An 18531-nucleotide genomic window follows, 5' to 3' on the forward strand; every position below is an offset into this window, starting at 1 on the left:
CCTCTGCGTTTAGTAGCTTCTTGAAATAATCTGCAAGAGTTTTTGTGGAGTCTTTATTGTTCACTTGAAGTTTTCCATCTGGCCCGTGGAGTAGGAGTTGTGTACTGGGTCGTTTGCTTCTTAAGTCCTTTGTACAGGTCTCTTGAGTTGTTTCTCTGAAAATTATTTTCGGCTTGTTTCATTAGGCTCCTGAGGTAATTTTCCTTGGCACTACAGATGGTGTTAGCTGTAGCTTTTCTTTGTATGAGGAAGGCTTCATAATTGGCTTCAATTTTATGTTGGTTCAACCTAGTCCAGTCTTTACGCCTTTCTTCTACAAGCTCATATCACTTTGTACCGTACTCCACCATGGGTGTTTGCCTTTGGTTGATGAGGCAGGGATAGTTTCTTGAGCGGCATCCAACAAGGTCTTTCGTAAGGCAGGCCATCCTTCTTTCTCTGAATTCTTCCTGAGGGTATCCTGAAAATCACAATCTTCATCGCGTAGTCGCAGAGTGTTGAACCTGGGTATCTTATGACTACTTTGGAGATTTTGTGTGTTTTCCTAAATGGTTGCATATTAATCTTGACAAGTGAAAGGTAGTGATCAGCGTCTATGTTGGCTCCTCGTAATACCTTGACGTTCTGTATGTCCATATGATGTTGCCGTGCTATAGCAACATGGTCTAAGTGGAATTCACCAAGCATTTGGACTCTTCCAGGTTTTGGCCTTTCTAGGTACACGTTTGAAGGCTGTTGGTTTCAGCACTAAGTTGAACTTGTAACAGAGTTCAATGAGATGTTCTCCATTTCTGTTTGTTCTCTTATGGGCTGGATTATGGCCTACTATGTTCCAGTACTTCCACTCCTTACCGACTTATGCATTGAATTCTCCCATGAGTATGATGGAATGGTGGGAAGGGATCTTATCTAGAGTTTCTTCTAAGGTGGCCCAGCATTGCTCTACATTTTCCAGGTTTGTACGGTTTGTGTCATTCGTGGGTGAGTGGAAATTTAAGATTGTGTATGCTCTATTACGAGACCTGAAGGATAACGAGGAGGTTCTTCCGTTAGGTGAAGTGAAATCTAAAACATGGTCAACCTTCTTGTGGTGTACCTCAAACCCAATACCAAATTGTGGGAGTATCTTGATAACTCTTTCACCAGGTTTGTCCTTGTAGATTCTGTACACTCCGGACTCTATTGTATCCTCATCGGTAAACCGAGTCTCTTGAAGTGCTGCTATCAATACCTTGTACTTTTCCTGCACGGCAAGCGTTTGTTTGAGCGTATCTACCTTCAGTAGGGAATTAATGTTTATTGTAGCAAAAGTACTCGATGTTTCTCTTTGGTTGTCGTTTAACAGAATTAGATAGAAGTGGGAAGCATGAAGGTGCAGGTTTCCCATAATCCGATGACCTGCTTGCCCCAGACTGTGTGGGGGTGGATTGTTTACCACCTGGGGTATACTTCTGAATATTCGTTGTCTCCATGTTTCGAGTATTACGAGAGTCGTAATGGTGGTTACCTAAAAGGTAACGGGTTTTTTACTATCAAGGTTGTAAGCCTTGAAGCCACCAGCGCTGATCGGCTCACCGACCCAGTTTCCCATTGGAATTGGTTACCCAACCTTCAACTGGGTTGCTCAGTTTAACAGGGACACCTCTTGCAGGTTACATGCTGGAGTTGGAGTGAAAGAGGCTAAGCTGGGTTCTCTTGCTGAACCCAATATGTTATAGTTGCAGATGACAAGCAACGGCGCATTTCACTCCCATTTGCCCAGAGCCATGTGATGACAAAAGCCACATGGACTCCTCCCAGGTTAATTCCTGGGGTCTATTATTATTATTATTATTATTTATTATTATTATTATTATCATTATTATTATTAGTATTACACATTTTGTTATAGAACCTATAGAACCATGCACAACACTTGGAGTGAAGGAAAGAGAATCAATTAAAGATACAGTTTTATTCGTCACACTCCCATACAACAAAATACATATCAAAACCCACTCCCCTTTCCACTCGTATCCCTTAACCAATACCGCCGGTAGGCTTTTGTAAACTGCTCCATGAAAATAAGCATCAAGATGCTGTGTGCAGCTTTGGCGAAATACGGCGTGAAGCCTTTCCACAGCGCGAAAAATCCTTCCTTCTTAACCGTCTGCATCATAGCATCGACCATGTTCTTGTATTCTGGTTTTCCATCTATCACCCTCATGTTCTGTATCCTGAAATAAGGGAAACAAAAATACCTTACTATTCACATTACAGCAGTCAAAAACAACGTGTAGACTCATTTAAACTCATTTATAAGAGACTAGCTGATGTACCCATGCATCACTACGGAATTCTACATTGCATACAGAATTCTAGGTCAAGTAGAATACATGTAGTATGATCTTATTGAACTGCATGACTCTTAACGTTATACGAGAAACACAACGTGCGCCAATCGTCGTATGTCATTTGAAGTTCGGATTGGTGATTTTTTTTCTTTTTTTTACGATTTACTTTACGTCGCACCGACACAGATAGGTCTTAGGGAGACGATGGGACAGAAAAAGGGCTTGGAGTTAGAAGGAACAGACCATGGCCTTAAGTAAGGTAAAGCAATGCAAGCTGAGAGCTTCGTGACTCAAAACGCGCAGCCACATGCTCGATTGGGGAGTTTTCATTGTAATGACAGGGCCCCCTTGCCTGCTGCCGGTCACAATCGAGTTGGTGAGTTATATTTGCAGTTGCCCTCGCCTACTTCCAATCACAAAAGTTCACTCGCTGACGGCGTTATTCAATAGGACTAACATTTTAGGCCGGATATTCACTTTTTAGGGTCCCAGGCGTACAGTTTCCTATGACTTGATTCGCATTTTATTTCTATCTTATTTCCCTCTTAAGATACATGATACAATGTTATAGCATGTAGCCTATATGATAACCAAAGGTTCCAGCTGTATGCTTGCCAAATTTTAGCACGATCCGTCAAGTGGTTTTCTTCTTTTTCTGCGTGAAAGAGACCAATGCATGCGGCAAAGCGCAGAAACACGTGTTTCCTCGAAAACTATTGTAGGGAGGCCCTACAAAGAAATTTCATATAATTTATTTTCTGAGAAATCGATTTTTATGTAGGCCTACACATGGTGCGCTCCATTTTTCAACAAGACTAACCGTTTTAATGGTCTCAGGCGTACGTTTTTCTCTGACTTGCTTCACGTTTATTTATTTTTTCACCATATGCCTCACTTAAAAGTTACGTTAGAGTAAGTAGCCTATATGATAATCGAGGTACGAGCTACAATAAGTTTCTCTCATCGGTTGGCCGGCAGGCGCGCCCAGCTTATCTATATCCCGTTAACTCATCACTCCCGCTCCGCGACATACCAACAAAACTGTTGCTTTATCCGTACATGACATGTGTAACAAACGTAATAATTAAGAAAATTAGTGTATAGGAATTAAGAAAATAAGCTCGTACCTTACGACAGGAGATGTTGAAAATGTTCTCCTCCTGCATCCACACATTCCAGTTTTAACACTTTCGTAGCCCTCCATGCTGAGCTACTCGAAACCCCGGTTTCTTGTCCAAGTCGTCTTAGGGATTTTGTAGGCGTATGTTCTAATCTTTCTGCGATTTCATTTACTTTGTCCTCGTTAAATATACATTTTTTTTAAACACTTCATTTCATATCGAGTAAAGAACCAGTTCCTCGCAATTTGTTTACGAGTTTCCGCATGGTCCCTCTAGGTGGAGGGCGAACATCTGGAAATTGTGTTACAAATCGCCTAACGACTTCCCTGCAAGACTCTGTTTTCACATAATGATCCTACATAAATACCCTTTCCTCTACCGTGTTCACATGTGGAGGCATTATGAGAATCATACCCCGTAGTAATACTTCACAGCTCGAGAACAGTTGGAGCGATAGATCAACACTTAATACACGTTCTAAGAACGGACCTGAACTGCGAAGTGTGGGTATTCCAGTACTGTCACTGCGCTGTGTATCGGGAAGTGATGAGTGAACGAGAGGCAGATAAGCTGGGCGCGTCTGCCGGCCAAGCGATGAGAGAAACTCACTGTGTAATCTTACCAAGCTTGAACTCCATCAGTCAAGTCGTTTTTATGTGAGAAGATGAAGACACATTCAGATGTACTATTGCTGCCAATTTTTTCTTCAACCATGCTTCTCGTGGGAACCCTTTCATATTCCAGAATGATACATAAACTATGATCACCGGAATTATATTATATTTTAAATGGTGAAAGATTTATTTTTTTCAAAATCGCTCCAGTAGTTTCTGCGATTACCCCTTACATACAATATACAAACAAACTCGGAGTCTCTTTTTACATACGCATTAGTATAGATGGGTCCCACACAATATTTTCAATAATGCGTGGATGCAGGAGATGGGGTCTTGGTAATGGCCACCAGGAAATTGACGACGGGGGTAATCAGAGGGGAAGATCGTACATAACACAGCTCTGATCACTGAATGCGTGGGATAACCAAGCTCAAAAAAGATGCGCACCAAATCGTCCATGCTGCCTGATCACAATGTACAGAATGAGCACCTCGGGAATTCTGATGTTCAAGTGCCACACTTATTGGCACACTGTTGCCACGTGCAATGGTTCTTCGCACATATTAATTGTACAGCAGGAACAAGGCAAACCGAGCTCAATAGCTGCAGTCGCTTAAGTGCGGCCAGTATCCAGTAATCGGAAGATAGTGGGTTCGAACCCCACTGTCGGCAGCCCTGAAGATGTTTTTCCGTGGTTTCCCATTTTCACACCATTCAAATGCTGGGGCTGTACCTTAATTAAGGCCACGGCCGCTTCCTTCTCATTCCTAGGTCTTTCCTATCCCATCGTCGCCATAAGACCTATCTGTGTCGGTGCGACGTAAAGCAAATAGCAAACAAAAAAGAACAAGGCAAGAACTCGCAGTTCGTTCACCCACCGGTGACTGAAGAACTGAGTGGACTGGTTTGATTGAGTTTCGAGTTTAGATTGACACACAACTCACCGTTCAAATATCTCCCACTTCGACTGAACACCGATGAGTCTAATTTGAGTCTGGCTAGAGCCTCTCTCCGTTCTAGCAGCAGGCTCGTTCTCTAACCATACTCTACCAGTGGAGTGGTAGAAATGGAGACGGAATGAGCTCAGATTTGTTACAAATTTAAAATGGAACGGCGTGTTAGCCGAGGGGCATAGTGAATTCTCAACAAGCCAGCCCTACTTCCAATCCCGGCCAGTGTATGTGAAGTTTGCTGGTGGTAGTGAGTATTGTTTTAAGAGCAGGAAAACTGAACAACCATCCTCTATTAACATTGATGGTGGTGGTGGTGGTTGTGGTGGTGGTGGTGGTGGTGGTGGTGGTGATTATTGTTTTAAAAGCAAGTCAAACTGGGCAACCATCCTATATCAACATTGGTGGTAGTGGTGGTGATAATTATTGTTTTAAGTGTAAGTACAACTGTGCAACCGTCCTCTATCAACATTGGTGGTGGTGATGGTGATTATTGTTTTAAGAGCAATTAAAACTGGGCAACCATCCTTTATTAACATGGTGATAGTGGTGGTGGTGATTGTTGTCTTAAGAGACAATGGAGCAACCATCCTCTGTTAACATTGATGGAGGTGTTTTGAGTGTAAGTACAACTGGGCAACCATCCTCTATCAATATTCGTGGTGGTGGTGATGATGATGATAATGATGATGATTGTTTTAAGAAGAAGATCATTTGGACAACCATTCTCTATTAACATTGGTGGTGGTGTTTGTGGTGATGATTGTTGTCTTAAGAGGAATACAACGGGGCAACCATCCTCTGTTAACATTGAGGGAGGTGGTGGTGATGTTTGTGGTTATTTTAAGAGGAAGTACAACTGGGTCACCATTCTGTATTCACATTGGTGGTGGTGGTAGTGGTGATAACTGTTTTGAGAGGAGTACAATTGGACCGCTATCCTCTATTAACATTGGTGGTGGTAGTGATTATCTTTTTAGAGGAGTACAACAGAGCAACCATCCTTTCTTACCTATGATGAAAGGGAAAATTGTAAGAGGCCCGACGGTTGAATTTATCGGCAAAAAGCAACGAAGGTTGTGAAAATGAATGACAGCCTAGGCTTCGCAAACTTAGAACCGTCTAGATATGGCATGTACAAGAAGCGATGGAGCCTGCTCCTAAACTGGCCCACAGATGATAGATGATGTCATCATGCCACTGCTACCTCCATTGTTCAGCTCACCTGATCTGTGCGATGTCCACCGGTAAGGATGTACAAGAAGCGGTGAAGCCCGTCCCTAGACTGGACCACAGATGACAAAACATGGTGTAATGCCAGTACTAGGCTTCTAGTGTATAGTTCGCCTGATCTTTGCGATGGCCACCGGTAAGGATGTACAAAACGCGATTAAGCCTGCCCTTATACTGGACCACACATAACAGAACATGATTGCAATGCCACTACTAGGCTCCAAGTGTACAGCTCACCTGATCTTTGCGAAGTCCACCAGTAAGGATATACTTTACATCAAGCGATGAAGCCTGAACGGACAAGATGATGTCATCTTGATTTATAAATTTCATTTTTGTTCCGTATTGATAGCCACCAAACATCATAAAAAGAAAGAAAGGTTCCACCTAATCAATACTTATTTATTATCACATGTATGATAGAATATCACATTTATAATAGGACCAGTTTCGACCTCTTACAAGGTCATCCTCAGCTGTATTAAAATCCTATGTTTGCATTTTGTATTATGCCTCATTCCTAAAAGCTGTATGACATATTCTGAAATTTAACAACATAATGTTGATTACACTTTTGCTAAGAGTTCAAATGTTACAACATAGCTAAGTTATAATAAGTTAAATACTCTTATTACATAATATAATGACCCAATATGCACATGTAATTATAATACAATGGATTCGTCTTTTTCTTTCTAATGCATAATATAAGAATAATTTACCATAGACTTTTGCCTATTCAGTTAAAGCAAGTTCCATTCTTATAAATGTTTAGTCATGTGTGAGGCGAGCTTTGTTGATATTTGTGAATATTACATCAGTAAATTAGCAGTAAAACGCCAGTTAAGTGTAATTATATGCTGATGGCTCAATAAAATATAATACATATCTACATTAAAATATTAGCAAACATGGTTGAACGTGCTTAAATGCTCTTTTGAGGTCTAAAACAGTTGATAATAATAAATCTTGCGCTGTTTTGCGTTACGTATTACATTGAAATAATGTGAAATTTGCCCATTATACAAACATATAAACACATTAAAATATTTAAAACATTGCAAAGTATGCTTAGACGCAAATGTCTGTTTGTAGTCTAAATTAACAAGTGACAGCACATTCTTATCTTGTTTTATGATATAAGATGATGTCATGCCACTACTAAGCTTCTAGTGCACAGCTCACCTGGTCTTTGCAATGTCCACCGGTAAGGACGTAATACAAGCGATGAAGCCCGCCCCTAGACTGGCCCACAGATGACAGAAGATGTTGTCGTTCACCAATTTTGTCTCGAGAAGTTTAGACTTGAACTCGGAGTAGGTCGCCAGGAGGGTAGCGTTGACCACCATAGCTCGTCCTATGGTTGGTACAACACCAGTCCACAACGCCAAGAAACCTTCTTCCTTGCTGATGCGAACCAAGGCGTCCACTACATTGCGATAGTTGCGACGTTTCTCAGGAGGAAGCCGTCCATCTGACGTCATTCGGATCAACACGACCTAATCAAGAGGATAATTTTTTTCTTTTATGAAACTACAAATATTGTGGTTTGAACTTAAAGATAAATAAAAATTATATCCCAAAACACACATTTTCTGTGATGATTATTGCAAGCAATCTAGAAGATTTAAACTGTTGCTATAGAACCACGGACCGATTATTGTCTTAAGAAGAAGTACAAATGGGTAACAAACCTCTCCTAACACTTAACCGCGGGTTAATCGAAGAAAGAGAAGCGCCACAAAGGAGGAGAAAATAAAAGAGCTTTATTAATAGTTTTATTACTATTTCTTCTTCTTGTCGTTTCGGTCTTCTGTGGATCACGCTATTTCAACTGCTTTCTCCTACTATCTTTCACATTTGCCCAGTGTTCCAGCACTCTTCTTTGGTGAGAATCCCTCCGTTCTTCTGTCCACTTCTTGCCGGTTTTCATTTTGGGTTTTGGCTGAAAACTCTGTACTTGTCCAAATTTCTTCTTCAAAGATTCACGTTCCAAGATGTCCTCATGTGAGATCCCCAGTTCTTGTAGGTCTTTTTCCAACTCTATAAATCAGATCCCTTTGGTTTTCTTTCCCGCCAAGTAGGCACAGATTCGATTGGACTATCCTCCGGAGCTCGTTCGTGTCAAGGGCCATACAAAGAGATTCTTCTATTGCGTATGGTGTCCGTTATCTTTTCCACGTGTAGATAGAGTTCATCGTTGTGTCGTCTTCTGTACTCTCCTTGTTCTTTGCCTGGGCCCAAGATCTTTCTTAAAATCTTCCTCTCTTTGACTTCCAGTTATTCCGCCAGGCCTCTCTTATTCATCGCAAGGCATTCTGATGCATAGTACCGCCGGTCGATAACGGTACAGTAGTGCCTGAGTTTGGCCTTGAAGGACACTGATCGTTTATTGTAGGTGTCTTCAGTTAGATGGTAAGCCATTTCCATTTTGTTGATCCTTGACACGCAAGCTTCCTTTTCACGAATGTTGGGCTCTATCCACTCACCCAGGTATATGAATTTCTCTGCCTTCTCTACTTTTCCTTCGTTCACCTTAAGTTCTCTGTGTGCTGACTCGATGTTCGCTACGAACTGTGCTTTCTCAAACTAAATATGAAGCCCTGCCTTCGCTGCTTGCATCTGTAGTTGACTAACTTTTTGTATGGCCGTGTCAAGAGAATTAGAGTGAATTGCAAGGTCATCTGCGAAGGCTAAACAGTCGATTGTCAGGTTCTTGTTCTTAGAACCTAGTCTGACCCCATTCTCTACACCTTCCTTACACAATTCTTTACCCCACTCGCGAATAATTTTCTCGGGAACAATCTCCCTGTCTTACCCCTGTCCGTATTTCGAAGGAGTCAGAAATCTCCCCCCTGAATTTCACTTTTGAGATCGTGTCCAACAGGGTTCCCCAACAGGGTTTCCCAACAGGGTTTCCTGAATGATTTTGTCTTGTCTTATTATCTAAACCCAATTTTTCTAGATCCTGGATCAGGGTACTTCGATCCAGCGAGTCGTAAGCCTTCTTGAAATCAACGAAGGTCAGTATGAATTTCTTACTTCTCAGTTTCATGTACGATAGATGATTTTAAATTCATGATTTGCTCAATACAAGATCACCCTTTCCTAAACCCTCCTTGGTATTCTCCTAGTGGCTGATCTAGCTGTGCTTCAGCTCTTGTTTGAAGTGTTTTCGCGAGAATCGTGTATGTTATCGAGAGAAGTGATATGCCACAATAGTTGTTTACGTCCGCTTTGTCACCTTTCTTGTTCAGGGGGTGAATCAGGGCCGATGTCCAGTCACTTGGTAGTTTCTCTGTTTCCCAAATCTGTCGAATGATATCTGTAAGCTTGTCAACTGCTTTATCACACGCATACTTCTAAACCTCGGCCACTATTGAGTCCTCATCTTGTTCCTAAGTGATTGAATGATCTGTGTTTTCTCAAACGAAATCCGAAGCCTTGCCTTTGCTGCTTGAATCGGTAGTTGACTGATTTGTTCTCTGGTTCGTGGACTTGAGTCTGGACTAATTGGCATATTTTCTTGTAAGGAAAATTTTAATATTGGAGCCTCACAGTTGACGATGGACTCAAAGATTTTCGCATGTGTCTTTGTAACTATAAGCAACTTGCCCATCGGAATTTCTAAAGTGAAGACTGGATGGTATTTACTGAGATTTTGCTTGAAGATTTTGTAGAAGTCGCGAGTGTAGTTCTTTTTGAAATCTTGGACTATCTGTGCCAAATTATTTTTGTGGAATGTTCGTTTTACCCTGCGTATGGTTTTTCCAGCCTGCTTTCTCGTGATCAGGGACCTCTCCCTGTTTCCTTCGTTCTTCCGTTTGTTCCATCACAGCCAGGCAAGTCGCCTTTGGTTTAAGGCATCGTCGCATTCATTGGTCCACCAATGCTTCCTCTATTTTTTATTTTGTCAGTGATTCAAGTTTCTGACTGAATTCACTTTGAGTCCTTAATTTTTCCGCATCAAACCTGGTGATCTTTCTTCCCTGAAATATCTTGATGTAACTTGGAATAAGTATCACTTTTATCTTTGAGAGATAGTGATCAAAGTCAAGATTCGCGCTTCTTAATACTTTTACATTCTGGATTTCTCTCTGAGATTTACGAGAAATGGCAAAGTGGTCAATTTGGAATTCGCCGAGGTGGGGATTTGTGGATGTCCATGTTTTCTGTTTCTTAGGAAGGCGTTTGAAAGCAGTTGACTTCATAACAAGATTGAATGCCTTGCACAGTTCTACCATCCTTTCTCCATTGTGGTTTGTCCTCCTGTGGGTCGGGTAATATCTCACAATACTCTTGAAATTATAATGACCGGGCGAGTTGGCCGTGCGCGTAGAGGCGCGCGGCTGTGAGCTTGCATCTGGGAGATAGTAGGTTCGAATCCCACTATCGGCAGCCCTGAAAATGGTTTTCCGTGGTTTCCCATTTTCACACCAGGCAAATGCTGGGGCTGTACCTTAATTAAGGCCACGGCCGCTTCCTTCCAACTCCTAGGCCTTTCATATCCCATCGTCGCCATAAGACCTATCTGTGTCGGTGCGACGTAAAGCCCCTAGCAGAAAAAAAATTATAATGATTAATTTTAATTGATTCGTGAAAGACCCCGACGAGCAAAGTTCACTTTCGGGACTGTATACATTGGGCATACGAATAAAATACAAGTGGAAAAATGGCACCATTTCAATATATGCGAGAAATCAACAAGGTAAAATGGAATTTTAAATAAAGCCTACTACTGTATAATAATCTAAAAACAGAGCTCGGTAGCTGCAGTCGCTTAAGCGCGACTAATAAACACTATTCGGGAGATAGATGGTTTTCCGTGGTTTCCCCATTTTCACACCAGGCAAATGCTGGGGATATACCCTAATTAAGACCACGATCACTTCCTTCCCACTCCTAGCCTTTTCCTGTCCCATTGTCGCCATAAGACCGATCTGTTTCTGTGCGATGTAAAGCAACTTGTGAAAAAAGGAAATAATCTAAGCAAGAATCTAGAAGAAAATTTAAAGAATCTAAATCATAGCTTATCTAATGACAAAATATAATGATTCCCGTTTTCATTTGGTAATTTACAGAAAAAAATTAATTAGGCAGAATTGAAACAATAATTTCCTTAATGTAAGTTTAAATGTATTATTAGTTGAAAGGCTCGTATTATATTTAGGTAGATAGTTCTGACTCTTTTTTACGTAAGTTATACTAATCCTGATTGCCATTTACCCCTCCAATTTCTTATTTTTTAAATTTCTTTTAGGTCCTTCATCTCTTTCATTTGGGTTGCAGTACGAGTCCTTTAGTTATTATTAAATATATTTCCGTCGATTTTTCAAGAAATGCACGATTATTCCTGTACTACTGAGACTATTTGCCAGATGTTGGTACAAAACCGCACCTTTTAACTCCTTCTGGTTTTAAGAGCTTGAGTTTTGTGAAGCATGCACGTTAGCGACTTATACTGTATATATAGGTTGTTATTATTATTATTATTATTATTATTATTATTATTATTATTATTATTATTCGAATAACCCTTTCGAGGGTACGATAAATCAAATTTGGTTACTTTTCTTTGCATTTAACTTTCTTCTTTTCCAAATTTCCTTCATTTTCTGAGAATGTTGTTCCTTTTCCTCTTGAGACCATTTTCTTCCAGTTGTTAATTTCTTTCTCTCCTGAAATCCTGCCTTTCGTGTTACTTCTCTGAAACGTATTCTGTTTTCTATCGTATCTATTTTAATTCCTGCGTCTTTTATATCCTTTTCAATTTCAATGAACTACGTTGGCTTGGATTTGGAACTGTTCAATATGATGAAGATTTGTTTAGTTAGGTTATTGTTATTCTATAAATGTGTCCAAAAACTGGAGTCTTCTTTCCATCATTAAAGTTGTCAGTTGTTCAACTTTTAAATATAGGTCTCTGTTTCATTGTAGTCTAAACTCGTCATTGTTGTTTCTTATAGGTCGCATTTCTTTTTCTCAAAATTCTTCTTTTATCTTTTTCTAATTCTTCAAGATCCTCAATTCTTGTCAGCTTAAGAGTATCCGCTCCATATAAAATTTCTGGCCGGGCCACAGTTTGATAATGTCTTAATTTCAAGTTCTAGGTAGAGATTTTTTATTGTATGCATTTTTTGGTCATATGAAACATCCTTTCCCTTGTTTACTCTTATATGTATAACTACCTTTTTTGTGTTGTTTGTTATCCATTCTCCCAGGTAGTTAAAGCAATATGTCCGAGATATTATGTTATTGTTAATTGTGATATTTTGAGGGGCATTAATGATGTTTGCCATGAACTTTTCTTCGAATGATATTTGCAATCTTATTTTGGCCACTTGTTTCTGTAATTCTCGTATTTGTTCTTGAGCATTATCTAATGAGTCTGTGATTAACGTCATGTCATCTGCGAAAGCTAAAATATCTATAATGATTTTATTTGTACTTCCTCATAGTTAAATGTAACAAAGGCTTTTCAGTCTGTCAAACACACAGCAAATACAATGTAAATTATAACACTATAAACATACCTGTAAAAACACACTAACATACAAAGAATGACATGTTTCGTTCTACAAGAACATCCTCAGATTCTATCAAATCACTTTAAAAACAATCTTATATATGTACAGTATTATTTACGTAGCGTAAACTTGTCAATGATAGAAAGTTTAGTGATAACATGAAACAGTAATGACAAAAATAAAAATAAAAATAAATAAAAAATAAAAATATATACAAGTATTAATATAATGCAAACTTACGTACTTATCTAGAATGCCGATGTTAAGTCCGTTGTCACCAAACACTATTTCAGGACTGTGGTCATGGAAAGTTTCTGGTGAGGCACGCTGCGCGTGGAGAGGGGACGGCAAGAATGGGAGAGCGATGTGGATCTCTCCTATTGGATGATTGAATCGAGTATACTGTAAAGTGGAGAGGGGAGGGAGAAGTGGGGCGGAGCGGCTGGAGCGCTGTGGAACCTTCCATCAACATTGGAGAGGGGAGATAAGTTATTGACCTACTCCATGTTAAATGTACTTTTATGTAATATGGATGAATGCAAAATTAATAATTTAGGCGAATAAAGTAAGGAACGGTATTATTATTATTATTATTGTTATTATTATTATTATTATTATTATATTTTATTATATATAATTCACAAGTTTACAATTGGGTTTATGAGCTTCTTCGGTACAATGTACATGGAAGAAGTACTATTTGGTACATACGCACACGTGCTTCATACATAACGTTATATACTTAACATTGTTGACAAATAGACTTGACAGATATTTATGAGATATTTACTATATATAAACGGCCATAATTATTAGTGGACGATTTTCATTAGTCCTCTATATATGGTGGATGGTTCATGCCAATAAACTTTCTTACTATATGGCAAGTGGCCAGTATTGCTGCTTTTTGTAATTCTCTGTAAGTGAGAGGGTGGAGATTAAGGGCTTCAATGCTCCTGTGTAGTGTCTTTGGTATAATACCATTACATCCAATCACTACTGGAATTATGATAGCATTATTATTATTATTATTATTATTATAAAAGCAATTTAATGAGTAGGTGTTGTCAGATATCATGTGAGTAGAGCGAATAGGGGAGGATTATTTAAATGTGTATGCTCATTCAGGTTATTTGCATTAGCATTTTTGCGACGTAAATTTCTATTGCTTCTTTTATATTCAAAGATTTACTTCTATTCTCGAAGTGTAAAATTTTTAGATCAGTGTTGATGTCTGTGAAATGGTGTGAACAGTCGTATATGTGCTCCCCGAAGGCTGAATGCCGATTATATCTGATCGCGTTTTTGTGTTCTTTGTATCTTGTATGGAAATTACGTTTCGTTTGACCTATGTATTTGGCGTTGCGGTTAGGATCTTGGCACTTGAGTTCATATACTCCTGACTTTGAGAAAGGGTCCTTTTTGTTTAGGTTGCATCTGCTGATGTGTCTCTGTAGTGTGTTAATCGTTCGAAAGGCTACTTTTAAACCTTGTTTCTTGAAAATGTTGGATACTTTGTAAATGTTATTGTTAACATAGTTGAGAACCACGTAGTTTTCTTTGTCATGTGTGGTACTTTCCCGGCGACTTTTCTTATGTTTATTTAACAGTTTATCTACTGTGCCTGGAGGATGGTTGTTTTCTTTCGCGATTTGTTTAATGATTTGCATCTCTTCATTGAAATCCGTTGCGCTCATTGGTATGGAAATAGCTCTATGTATCATTGTATTCAGTCCTGCTATTTTGTGTGTGTATGGGTGGTTCGAGTTGTTGTCAATAGTGTGCGACGTCTGAGTGGGCTTTCTGTATACTTTGTAAGATAGGTTGTCATTATTCCTGTTGATTGTGATGTCTAAATGGTTTCTTTTCTTGTTATTTTCTGGCTCCATTGTGAAGCTGATGGATTTGTGTAATGAATTTAGGGTGTTTAATAACTGGTGTGCATTAGTGATGTCATTATTATATATGCATATGACTTCATCCACGAATCTGCTCCAATGTAAGATTCCTTTTGGCAGCTGGCCCGTTAAGAAGATGTTCTCGAAGTTATTCATAAAAATGTTTGCTATTATACCTGATAACAGTGAGCCCATGGCTAATCCTTCTTTTTGGTAATAGATTTTGTCGTTGAATGCAAAGCAATTTTGGTGTAGTGTTGTTCTAAGAAGGTTAATAATTTCTTTGGTTTCTTGTAGAGAGGTGTTTTCTTTACGAAAGTTTTCGATAATATTAATGGATTCATCTATTGGTATGTTGGTGTACATGTTAGTGATGTCAAAGGATATCATACGTGTGATCTCTGTTATTTTAAGTTTATTTAGTTCTTTAATTAGTTCTAGGCTGTTTTTAATTGATCTGTCTTCTTTAAGTGAAATTTTCTATTTTAGAATTAGGTTCAGTTGTTTGCTTTAATTGTAACTTGGCGCATCTTTAAAATTTACTATTGGTCTAATGGGACACGGTTAGTTCCTGTAATATTGATGGCTTTCCTCCATTCTCAAACTACCTTCTCTAATGCACAATTGAAGAGTAGAGGTGACAAGCCATCTCCCTGTCGTACACCTGATCTTATTTCAAATGGTTTTGAGAGTTCTCCCAAAAAATTTACTTTGTATGTTGTGTTTGTTAATGTTGCTTTACTTATTTCAACGGTTTTATTATAAAGCCCAAATTCCTTTAAAATATCAAATAGAGTATGTCTAACAATTGAATCATAGGCCTTTTTAAAGTCTTCAAATGTAGAGTTTCTGGTCTTCCTCAAAGCTATTATGTTCTTTAGATTTAAAATTTGTTCTGAACATGACCTTCCCTTTCTAAATCCTGCTTGATACTCTCCTAAGATGATGATAATGATTATTATTATTATTATTATTATTATTATTATTATTATTATTATTATTATTATTATTATTATTATTATTATTATTATTATTATTATTATTATTATTATTATTATTATTATTATTATTATTATTATTATTATTATTATTTGGCGAAGTATTCACTCCGTCGCCTAATGAGGAACCACTGCAAATCAGCCGCCCGAGTATTGGTGGAAAAACCATACCGATTTCAGGTGGGAGGAAATGGCTGCCCTCAATCCTTAACACCAAGGGAGATGCTGGCAGCAGCTCTAAAATGCTTGGCGACAGGCTATATGACAATTCGGCATCGATGAGAACAGAAGAGAACAGGAAAAAAAAGAGTAACTTCCCTCATTTTACAAGACGAGGCATCAAAAATTCTCGACTCTGTATATCAGAAAATATCTCAGATACAGGCTAGTTCACTTGGGACTGAAGAATTATTTCAACTATCTCAAAATAATTTCTAAGTCGCATTTGAATATTATTAATGTAAAATCCATTCTATGGTCCATGAGAAATAAGAATATCTCATTGAAGATAATGAAAATCGTCGACAAGCATTTACCCGACGATTCATATTGTTTAACAAGCTGCCGTTGTACCCGTGCTTCGCTAAGGAATTCTACATTGTATACAGAATTCAGAGTTAGGTAGTGTACACGTTGTGAGTAAGATTGTATTAAATTGCATAGCTCTTAACGTTTCCCTACAAACGCGACAGGGAAGTCACCAAACGGTTTTTTTAATGTGAAGACTGGGTTAGGAAATGTTCGTTGTAATGTTAGGTCCTCTTGCCTACCGTAAGTCGCAAACAGATTGGGGAATTTTTATTATAATGGCAGAATCTCATTCCCCACCTGCCTTCTTACATCCCCAGAAAGACTGCCTTAGTGGTTTTGCCAAGTGAAATCAATATAGGTCATTACAATGACGCTAGTAGGAATGTCGCGATCACACATTTTCTCGCTTTTAACGACCAGTACTACGCTGCTGATCTAACAGTCCAAAGTTCCAGAGCTGGAATGACCAGGCCGCAGACAGCCGTAAGCATTTAACACTCTTTTATCTTCGGAGTGGGGGAGGGGCGAAGAATGGAGAGTCCCAGGGCAAAAACTATGTTCTTTTACTCATCCGCTTCCTAGGAATACCCGATGAGTTGGAAAATCTCAATTTACTACACTGGCGGGGGATAAATCTGTCTGACTTGGAAGCAAATTTTTCCTCCAAGCCAGAGGAGAAATCCCCTCTTGGATGCTAATTTGGAATAAAATAAATGTAGAATTTAATAAAAGTGAAGAGGAAAAATCTTTTCTTAAGAAACGGCTCATTTCAAAGTTGAATTTTGAGTTATTTAGTGAATTGAGGTGTTATAATTTGGAATAGGCCGAAACTGTAACTCTAAACCGGGTCATAAGTGAGCTTTTGCCATTATTCCCATAACTGTACACACTGATCAATCCAATCAGCGCGTCAGAGTAGGGATCGAATAGCTGAAATACTATGATAAACCAGTGTGTTACGTACCAGCAGTATCAGAAAATGTATGAACCAGAGGAATGGTATGCTAGAGAAAAAAGTTTTCTAACTCCCCCTCTTCCTCCCGCCAATATCCAGGCGGGCTGTTATACTCGGTATGCAGCAGTAATCTCATCTGTCGGAGATGAGTGGCAGCATAAGAGACAAAGAACTTCACAACAAACAACGATCAACGTAATGTTATTGTTACTCAATTTTATGAGCTTTCGATATTGTGGACCTATCAATCAGTCACTACTAATCTGCATTTAGAGCAGTCGCCCAGGTGGCGGATTCCCTATCTTTTGTTTTCCTAGTCTTTTCTTAAGTGATTGCAATGAATTTGGAAATATATTGAACATCTCCCTGGTAGGTTATTCCAAACTCTCACTCCCCTTCCTATAAATGAATATTTGCCCCAATTTGTCCTCTTGAATTCCAACTTTTTATTCATATTGCGATCTTTCCTACATTTAAAGACACCACTCAAACGTCATTCCACGCCATCTCTCCACTTAGTCGAGCAGGTCGTCTCCTTTCTCCCTAGTCTTCCCATCCCAAACTTTGCAACATTTTTGTAACGCTACCCTTTTGTCGGAAATCACCCAGAACAAATCGAGCTGCTTTTCTTTGGATTATTTTTCCAGTTCTTGAATCAAGTAATCCTGGCGAGGGTCCCATACACTGGAACCATACTCTAGTTGGGGTCTTGCCAGAGTCTTATATGCCCTCTCCTTTACATCCTAAGTACAACTCGTAAATACCCTCATAACCATGTACAGAGATCTGTACCCTTTATTAACAAACCCATTTTATGTGATTACCCCAATGAAGATCGTTCCTTATATTAAGACCTAGGTACTTACAATGATCCCCAAAGGGAACTTCCACCCCATCAACGCAGTAATTAAAACTGAGAGGACTTTTCCTATTTGTGTAACTCACAACCTGACTTTTAACCCCGTTTATCATCATACCATTGCCTACTGTCCATATCACAACATTATCGAGGTCATTTTGCAGTTCACAATCTTGTAACTTATTTAATACTCTGTACAGTATAACATCATCTGCAAAAAGCCTTATCTCTGATTCCACTTCTTTACACATATCATTGATATATATAAGAAAATATAAAGGTCTAATAATACTGCCTTGAGGAATTCCGTGCTTAATTATTACAGGGAAAGATAAAGCTTCGCCTACTGTAATTATCTTAGTTCTATCTTCTAGAAACTTAGCCACCCATTCAGTCACTCTGTTCTCAAGTCCAGTTGCACTCATTTTTGCCAGTAGTCTCCCATTGTCTACCCTATCTAATTCCTTAGATACGTCAATCGCGAGACAGTCCAATTGACCTCCTGAATC

The 18531-nt window shown here is 39.0% G+C and overlaps 1 protein-coding gene across 1 annotated transcript in view; it reads right to left on the reverse strand.

Annotated features, from left to right (window-relative positions):
* Window positions 1-1987: 1987 nt before the first annotated feature.
* LOC136863771 (mitochondrial 2-oxoglutarate/malate carrier protein-like) overlaps window positions 1988-18531 on the reverse strand; it is a 60884-nt gene continuing 44340 nt past the window's right edge. The window contains exons 4-5 of the mRNA XM_067140127.2: window positions 7440-7753; window positions 1988-2216 (exon numbers count right to left, since the gene is read on the reverse strand). Coding sequence (XP_066996228.2) covers window positions 1988-2216; window positions 7440-7753 — 543 coding nt within the window. The remainder of the gene's footprint in view (window positions 2217-7439; window positions 7754-18531) is intronic.

This window comes from Anabrus simplex, chromosome 1 (assembly GCF_040414725.1).
Source record: "Anabrus simplex isolate iqAnaSimp1 chromosome 1, ASM4041472v1, whole genome shotgun sequence".
Lineage (NCBI taxonomy): Eukaryota > Metazoa > Arthropoda > Insecta > Orthoptera > Tettigoniidae > Anabrus > Anabrus simplex.